Source organism: Medicago sativa, chromosome 8 (assembly GCF_051527215.1).
Source record: "Medicago sativa cultivar Bolivia chromosome 8, Bolivia_mono, whole genome shotgun sequence".
Lineage (NCBI taxonomy): Eukaryota > Viridiplantae > Streptophyta > Magnoliopsida > Fabales > Fabaceae > Medicago > Medicago sativa.
Window position 1 is genome coordinate 91454650 of NC_140756.1, and position 9680 is coordinate 91464329.

General features: G+C 29.3%; 1 protein-coding gene across 1 annotated transcript; it reads left to right on the forward strand.

Moving 5' to 3' along the window:
• The first annotated feature begins 1101 nt into the window (after positions 1 to 1101).
• Positions 1102 to 1612, forward strand: LOC146903236 (uncharacterized). Its single transcript, XM_085737220.1, has 2 exons — positions 1102 to 1263; positions 1412 to 1612. The coding sequence occupies exons 1-2, from the start codon at positions 1102 to 1104 to the stop codon at positions 1610 to 1612; spliced, it is 363 nt and encodes a 120-aa protein (XP_085593346.1).
• The last annotated feature ends 8068 nt before the right edge of the window (positions 1613 to 9680 follow it).

The following is a 9680-nucleotide window of genomic DNA, read 5'->3' on the forward strand; positions in this document are numbered from 1 at the left end:
AAGAACTCCTTCACTGTTATGAAATTCGGATTCATAATCTCTCATTTTTGGTCTGAATTTTCTTTGCTTTTTGTGTGATATTGTTGTTATATGATGATTTTTCGCACTTAACTGTGTGCATTATTCTTCCACTAGTCGATTTTTTTATGCATATTTTAGTGATTTTAAAATGGAAACCGTCTCCTCCCCAAAGTTTACCTCGAACCCCAAATCTTTCAAGAACTTTGCACCCTCTGAAAAGATGCGTTGGTCGTGAAATTACTAGGAAAAACCTTTGCGAACCTTTGAGAACTTTGCACCCCTGGAAAGGCCGGTTTAAGCCAACCTTTGCTAATCAAACACCACTTAATAACATTTTCTTGTAGGGTCGTTCAAACCATTTGTTTTACAGGCTTAGGCTCTCGTTGTTATATATAAAAATAAAATAAATAAATAAATAAATAACCATTTGTTTTGATCTCTGGCTTTTCAATTTGAATGAATTTGTTTCATTGTAGAAACCAAAACTCCAACAACACCCGCAAAGAAAGATAAGACATAAAGCATGAGGAGGCTTGCATAATGACAAACTCTTGATCATCCCTTGCACCAAATTTTGCCAAATAATTTTATACATCGTACCTTCAAGGATAGTATTTTAGTCTTTGGGAGTCCCAACACTCCTTTTAAGTTGAGATCATTTTCATTTCTTGAAAGTATTAAAAGCCTCTCTATTTAAAAAGAGATAAACACAAAAACTAGATAATGAGTCACACCATCAAACAATTCTTTTTTTAAACTTTTTTTGTATCTATCTCTATTTAAATGGAGTCCTAACATCAGTGGCGCAGGCACCACCCAGCTAGGCTGGGCTGTAGCCCAGAGGCTCTGCTGCTGCTTGCTTTGTAAAAGTTGGTATGTTAATGAGGGTTATGACTTATGAAACTTCATCACAATTTGTGCTTTGTCCTTTTTTTATCAAACTTCATCACAAAAATGAAAAACTTTTGTAGTGTACTGTGTGTAGTGTACTCTTAAATTATGCTTTAAATTATGTAGAATCTGTAGGAAAAAAAAAACAAGACTAAATGTGATAATGCTTGAAAGTTGAAAAATGTGATAATGCTTGGAAGTAACATTGTACTTGATTGCTTCTCATGTCTTGATCCCAAAAACTCTTTCTCCAAGTTTGATGTTGATAAGCTTGCTCGTCTTGCTGATATTTATCATGCAGACTTTTCTGATGATGATTGTGGAACAATAAGGGAGCAACTTGACACTTATGTACTTTAAGTGAAAATGCATGCTTCCTTTTCTTCTTGTGAAGATGTTCAAAGTTTGACCATGAAGATGGTTCAAACTGAGAAACATTTGGTATTTCCATTGGTCTACAAACTCATTGAGTTGGCTTTGATATTGCCGGTGTCGACAGCTTCCGTTGAAAGAGCTTTTTTCAGCAATGAAGATTATCATGACTAAATTGCGCAACAAGATCAACAATGTGTGGTTGAATGACTTGATGATATGTTACATCGAGCGGGAGATATTCAAGTCGCTTGATGATGTTGATATTATTCGAACATTCACTCGAAATAGGTCGCGGAAAGGGCATTTACCTCCTAATTTTATTTAGCACGCAATTGGCAGGTTATATTTCATCTTTCTTATTTAAAATTGTACTTTTGTTGAAAAAGTGACAAACCTCTTTTATTTCGATTTATGACTATTTATATATATTATGTCACATATGAATTTGCGATAAACTTTTTGCCCAGGCTCTATAAAATTCCTGGCTCCGCCACTGCCTAACATGAACCCCCAACCCTCTCCAAAATGTTCAAGTTCTAGTGGATCTTATACTTCTTTTGTTGTGAAATTGGTTGTTGGATTTTTTTTATTTAGATCGAAATAATCCTTGTAAATTTTATTAAATATTATATTTATTAGCTATTTTTTTTAATAAAAATAGTGAAACTACCTTTTGACTATTTTTAAGGGCAATTTCTACTGTACTCCAAACAAAATTGAGTGTTTCGGTACTCCCAAAGGTTTGACCAATAAAAGAGTTGACATTTCAATTAAATGATCCATGTCAGCATTATTAGAGATTGACTTAAGGGAATGTGTATTGGTACGTTTGTCTATTCAATTTAGCCCCATAGATTGTACAAATTATTTATTAAGTAATTAATTAATTAATTAATTTTAATTAAAACTAAACAAAATCAGTAACCGCCATCACTATTTTCTCTCCAACCTTCATCATCTGCAAAATCAGTAACCGCCATCACAATTTCCTCTTCATCAACGTAACCTCTTTTTCCTGTTTGGGAACACAGAAGTTCATCTATGTACCAATTTAGTCTCTCACATCTTTGAACAAAACTTCATTTAATTAATAGCATTAATTCTTTCTCACTATGGTACTATACTATGTTCGTTCCTTCATTTCTTTCCTCTCTATTAATTTCGCTTGAAAGGCTGGTACCGAAGGAGAAGAAGAATTGCAATGAAGGAGAAGAAGCTGAATGGAGTTAATTAAATAATTATATCATAAAATAAAAGTCCCATGGTGCAAAATTCACAAGTTTGGTAGTGCTAAATCAACAATCCAGTCAAACTTACTTGTTCCATGCTGTCAAAAAAACTATTGGTCATTTTGGTTTGGAGTATTGGTACATATATATATATATATATATATATATATATATATATATATATATATATATATATATATATATATATATATATATATATATATTCGGTGTACCATAGAAGGCGCCATTTTTAAGAGGTTCGTATTAGATGCATCCGATTATCATAATTTTGAGAACTAATTTGCGTTTTTACTTGGAATGATGACCAAGAGAAGAAAGGCAACAAGAAATCAAAAAGGGAGGAAATTAAGTACGACATATATGATGAGAATAATAGGAGACGTGAGTGAAAATCATGATTTAAAAAGTAAGAAAAAAAATCAAAACAAATTACAAACATAATATTATTCCCTCCACACCCGGAAGGAAAGAAACCCTGCAAGTTCACCCCTTTTGTGGGACGATTTCTTTCTCTAGCCTAAATATAAAACATGGATTATTTTTGTGCTTAGAGAAATTACTTTTAAGATTCATTCAACTTCTTTTAGCTTAGTACAATAATTAAATCCTACTATACCCCGTACAAGTTGGACAAGCACCTTAAGATCGTGACTTTAGCTTCAAGTAGATGTATGTATTTTTCAATACTATGGAACAAATTATTTGTGTCCAATCCCTGCAAGCTCCCTGGTACAGTCCCTTGAAGTTCTCGAAGTTTCTTTTGCAAGGAAGTTTTTCCAACATTGGCATTCTTTGCCAAACATACTTTGGCCCTCTTCTTCCTTCCCTTTACATTCAAGCCTCCTTTTGGCCATTGCCTTATTCCCATTTTATCCCTGTGATTGTTATAAACAAATAAGAGAAGCAAATATTTGAAAGAAAAAAGAAAGATAGAAGTAAATTAGATAGTTGATGATTCAAGGGCTTGGATAGATAACTGCATATATAGGCAAATAAATTGATGGGCCTATTCTCTCAATAATTGAAGTCACAGTGGCAGAAATTTTTAGAGGTCGATCGGTCAATAGTGGCAACAGTATAGTTTGTGACTGACAGTGACAGTAGTATCATCCCCAATGACTGGAGCTTATATCTTGTACGTGGTCATTGTAATTCTCTCATAATAACTACGATTGATTTAAACTTCAATAATTTTTTTTTTTTTTTTTTATGAAAACTATCCAATCCAACTGTGCAATATGTGATTACATATATTATGACTTGAAACACTACACATGCATGCAACATTTTTCCAGCGATTTACCGGTATTTCAGGAACTTTTTTGTTACCACTGAGTAGGAATATAATCTCCCATTAAATGAAAAAAAAATGGATGTTTGAAGTTTGAACACTATATCACTGAAACGACTTATAAACTTATTGTTTCAAGATGTTTGGTTAAGATGTAATGTCCAATTATATTTGTTTGATTGTTCAAAGTGCAATGTGTTGATCTATACACCCCCTCATGACCCAATAATTTAAGAGTCCAACATTAAATGAAATATGATTTTATAAGTGGGAGACATTTTTGACTGAATCTAAAATGTGATTTTTTGCTTATAATAGTGACCGGAGGGTGTAGTTTAGTAGAGCTGAATTAGGTGATCTATCCAATATCCATATTTTCCTTCAAAAATTCAATATCCATATTCAACCATGACCATCTGTTAATGGACCACTCAAAAGGGTCTAAAATACAAACATGTTTTTTTTTTCTTGGAAAAATACAAACATGTTGTTGCTTATTCCTATAATTACATCATTTTTTTAATCCCCTTATATTTTTATTCATAGCATGTTTTTGCTAATAGTCATCGACGTCATATGTCGTCCAATATAATTACGCCACATAGCCAAATAAAATGATGTTAAGGATTAAAAAAATTTAATTTTGAATTAAAATAAAAAATAATTTAATTTTGAGGACTAAATCATATTTAAATGTTGCTGTCATTAGGGTTTATGGTTTCAAATTTTTTTTCCTTAAAAAAATAAATCATATTTAAATGTTGCTGTCATTAGGGTTTATGGTTTCAAATTTTTTTTCCTTAAAAAAATGGTTATACAAATTTTTTGTTAATTTAATTTTACAACTATAAAAAAAAAAAAAAAAAAGTTGTAATAACTAGGTACAAGACTTTTGCAACAAGTGTAATCTATATTGAAATTTAAATGGTAAATGTGATGTCTGATAGGACAAAATGGATATCTCTGTTATATGAAAGAGGGCAATTTAATGATATTCCAGACACAGGCAGTCCTTTTCACAACTGTGCTCGTGCGTCGCCTCGTGTAAATTTTGGAGAAATAGGTAGAAACCATGTTACCCTGTCTGGTTTTGTGTCAGCGACTACAATATGAATAGGGTTAGAAATTATTTGTGGTTTTGTCTGCAATTACAATATGATAAAGAAAATTATATATTTATGTACGTACATGTGTGTTTATTCTTATATATCGTGGATTCAACAAAATTATAGATAGTAACCACAACGTGCCATTAAAAAATAGAGTAACCACAAGGTGAAATAGTGATAGAAACCATGCGTGGTCTTGTCTACAATTGCAACATGATAAGAAAATCATGTCCCGTACATGCATGGTGTTAGAGTGAGTTTGAAAAAGTCATGCATTATTGCCTCTACAACTATGATTTTGTGGTATAGTCAATGTAATTCCAAACATGTACATATATAAGAAGGTACTTGCTTGCTTAAAAAATAAATAAGAAGGTACATGCTAGAGCCTAGAGGTACATCCATGAAAGAGGATTTTTCTTTACATGATAGTAAATAGTGTAGAATACACTCTACTCCTCTATCAAAACTTGAATTACACTTTTCTCTCTTAAAATATATATACACTTCTCTTATTTGAAAAGTAAATATATATACACTTCTCTTATTTGAAAAGTAAAGTTTATATTCTCTTGCCCTAAGAGATATTTGAATTACAACTTCATCTTTTAATAATTAAATATACAATTCACATTGATCTATTTAAACATAAATAAAGAATTTTATGATATGCTAACTTTGAACCTGCCTTTAAGAAAAAAAATCAATTTCTTTATAATTTCAATGTCAAAGATAGTTAAATTTGAATACTATGTTTTTTTAAAGGAAATTTGAATATTATGTTATTAGTTTTATAACTTACTCTCTCCGTCCCAAATTATAAGTTGTTTTGGAGAGAGAAAAAAATGTCTTAAATTAAACGTCGTTTTACAATACCAATGAAACATTAATGTTATTTTTCCTATTATACCTTTAACTATTTATTTCCCTCTCTTTTTCAATATTTTAATTTATCTTTATTCATACCATTTATTAAGGACAATTTTGTAAAACAACTCATAATATCTCACATTCTCTTTCCCATACAAAATTAGTTATATTTCTTAATACGCGTGAAACACCCAAAACATCATATAATTTGGGATGGAGGGAGAATAATATAAAATTCATTTTAACATAATAATATTTTATTGACTTTAGTTATTTTTCATATATTTTAATTCTATTGTGTTGTTTTATATTTTATAATAGTGTTTTAAACCATGTGTTAAAGAAATTGTCAATCAAAAATAGAGAAAAATATGCATTCGAATTTTTATTATATTAAAATGGACCAACAATACTATTTTTCTTAGGAGTGTGTTAGATTTGTTTGCTAGATTATTAGAAATAAAAAATAAGGGAGGAAAGTGTAGATTTTTCTAATAACTTTTGTATAGGAGGATAGAGTGTGTATATTTTAATTTAAGAAGAGTGAAGACTCTAACTCAAATATGTTTCAAGAGAAGAGAGCGTAATTTACTCTAATAAATATTAGTTGTTATTTGTATAAAAATAGTAATGGATAAAAAGTTAAACCTATGATCTCTTTATTTCTTGAACACGAATGTCAATAACCACAAGTCACTTATCACTTCTAAAAACACTTTTCAAATTCAAATTTTCTATGTTAGGTGATTTTCTCCTCTCTATATTATAGGAAAAGTATTTCTAAGATTTAGAATAATTAATTATGAAAAGAAATGAAAAGCGACATACATTTCACATGGCTATGTCAATATGAAATTTTTTAACATGCGACAATCCATTCCCAAGCAATTAAAACTGTCCCGTAATTAGAATTCAAATGATACGTGCATGAACATTGAATATATTGTGCATCAGATTTGAACCAATATTTTTTTTCACTTTTTAATACCGAGTGTATGAATTTCGTGGCTAAATACTTTCAAAAAGAAAACTCATTCATTCCCAATAGAGATTATTATTTTTCTGGATAAGCAGAGTGACTAGGACACGATGCTTTTCTTTTTGGTGAATCTAGGACATGATGTTTTCACCTTAGGAAAAGTTGGATTCAATATATAATTCAAGAAATTGTGGAAGGGACAATTAATTCATTAAATTATATCCAGATCATGGAATCCGGTGGAGTCCAATTTTATTTAGTATATTTCCTTGAAGTCTTTTTTTAGAGGTGTCAATAGAGCCCCAAATTTTAAAGTCCACTTAAAAAATCCCCACTAAACCCACTAAATTAAAGCCCCCCTAATTGAAAAGAATTATTTGGGGTCAAGCCCACTATAAAATCTATTTATTTGTGGGCCTAATAAAGCCTCATATTATAATTTTTTTCTTAACGATTTATTTATGCAAAATAGCTTATTCGAAATAGTTTATTTATGCAAAACAACTTATTAGAATGACTTTTTAAAAACCGCTTATTCAAAACAACTTATTTATGCAAAACAGTTTATTCCGATCTCATTTTAAAAAAAAAACTTATTCAAAACAGCTTATTTATGCAAAACAGCTTATTCGAAACAACTTATTTATACAAAACAGCTTATTTGTGCAAAACAGCTTATTTATACAAAACAGCTTATTTCGATTTCATTTTAAAAAACAACTTATTCAAAACTGCTTATTTATGCAAAACAGCTTATTCGAAACAACTTATTTATACAAAACAGCTTATTTGTGCAAAACAGCTTATTCAAAACAACTTATTTATACAAAACAGCTTATTCCGATTTCATTTTAAAAAACAACTTATTCAAAACAACTTATTTATGCAAAACAACATATTTATGCAAAACAACTTATTCAAAACAGCTTATTTATGCAAAACAACTTATTCCAACCAACTTATTTATACAAAATAGCTTATTTGTGCAAAACAGCTTATTCAAAACAACTTATTTATACAAAACAGCTTATTTGTGCAAAACAGCTTATTCAAAACAGCTTATTTATACAAAACAGCTTATTTTGATTTCATTTTAAAAAACAACATATTCAAAACAGCTTATTCGAAACAACTTATTTATACAAAACAGCTTATTTGTGCAAAACAGCTTATTCCGATTTCATTTTAAAAAACAACTTATTCAAAACACCTTTTTTTTTTAAAAAAAAACCGGCTTATTTATACAAAAACAGCTTATTCAAAACAACTTATTTATACAAAACATCTTATTTATGCAAAACAACTTATTCAAAACAGCTTATTTATGCAAAACATCTTATTTGTGCAAAACAGCTTATTCAAAACAACTTATTATACAAAACAACTTATTTGTGCAAAACAGCTTATTCAAAACAACTTATTTATACAAAACAGCTTATTTCGATTTCATTTTAAAAAACAACTTATTCAAAACAGCTTATTTATGCAAAACAGCTTATTTGAAACAACTTATTTATACAAAACAGCTTATTTGTGCAAAACAACTTATTTATACAAAACAGCTTATTCCGATTTCATTTTAAAAAACAACTTATTCAAAACACCTTATTTTAAATAAAAAAAACAGCTTATTTATGCAAAAACAGCTTATTCAAAACAGCTTATTTGTGCAAAACATCTTATTTATGCAAAACAACTTATTCAAAACAGCTTATTTATGCAAAAGAGCTTATTACGAATAAGCTGTTTTTGCATAAATAAGTTGTTTTGCACAAATAAGCTGTTTTGAATAAGTTTTTTTGTATAAATAAGTTGTTTCGAATAAGCTGTTTTGCACAAATAAGCTGTTTTGTATAAACAAGTTGTTTCGAATAAGCTGTTTTGCATAAATAAGCTGTTTTGAATAAGTTGTTTTGCATAAATATGTTGTTTTGCATAAATAAGTTGTTTTGAATAAGCTGTTTTGCACAAATAAGCTGTTTTGTATAAATAAGTTGTTTCGAATAAGTTGTTTTGCATAAATAAGCTGTTTTGAATAAGTTGTTTTGCATAAATATGTTGTTTTGCATAAATAAGCTGTTTTGAATAAGCTGTTTTGCACAAATAAGTTGTTTTGTATAAGTAAGTTGTTTTGAATAAGCTGTTTTACACAAATAAGCTATTTTGTATAAATAAGTTGTTTCGAATAAGCTGTTTTGCATAAATAAACTGTTTTGAATAATTTGTTTTGCATAAATATTTAGTACATTTCCTTCTAGTCTTTTTCTAACATTGAAGTATCTGAAACTAGCCAAGGCACCAGCCTAGCCCAGATAATGATTGATATGAAAATGGTATAAAATTATACACACATAAATACAGAATATCATATCAGAATTAATATTATACTACTATATATATACAACGTTTCAATCATTGCAAATATATCTATACACAGTTATATGTAACTTATAAAACAAAATTAATTAATTTTGTCAAACAGTTGCGGCATACTATATAATTTATCCATAATTGGGACTGCATCGTTTGTTATATGGGTCCTGTTAACTTGTGTCTTTAGGACACATGTTAAGCAACCTAAAAATGGAAATATTTTTTTAAATTTTGTGGATTTAATTATTGAAAAGTAAAAAGTTAAAGTCAAATGTATTAATTACAATAGAATATTTTTATTTTGAATCATTAACTTGTGCCTTTCTCTTGTGATATTTGAGTAATATATGTATTTGAGTATTTCTATGTAATTCTAACTAAGGCAGTTGAGACAGATGGCAATGAAAGTGTGATTAAGGTGGGGGGTGGGGATATATATCTCTGTGCATTTAATAGCATGCACGTGCATAGCTTAGAAGGGGCCCGTTTTTAGGTGTCAAGATGGCTTTTCCTACAATAAC

Coding starts and splice junctions, on each gene's coding strand:
- LOC146903236 (XM_085737220.1), top strand. CDS start 1,102: ATGCTTGGAAGTAACATTGTACTTGATTGCTTCTCATGTCTTGATCCC. Junction 1,264..1,411: donor GGGAGCAACTTGACACTTAT/GTACTTTAAGTG, acceptor CGGTGTCGACAG/CTTCCGTTGAAAGAGCTTTT.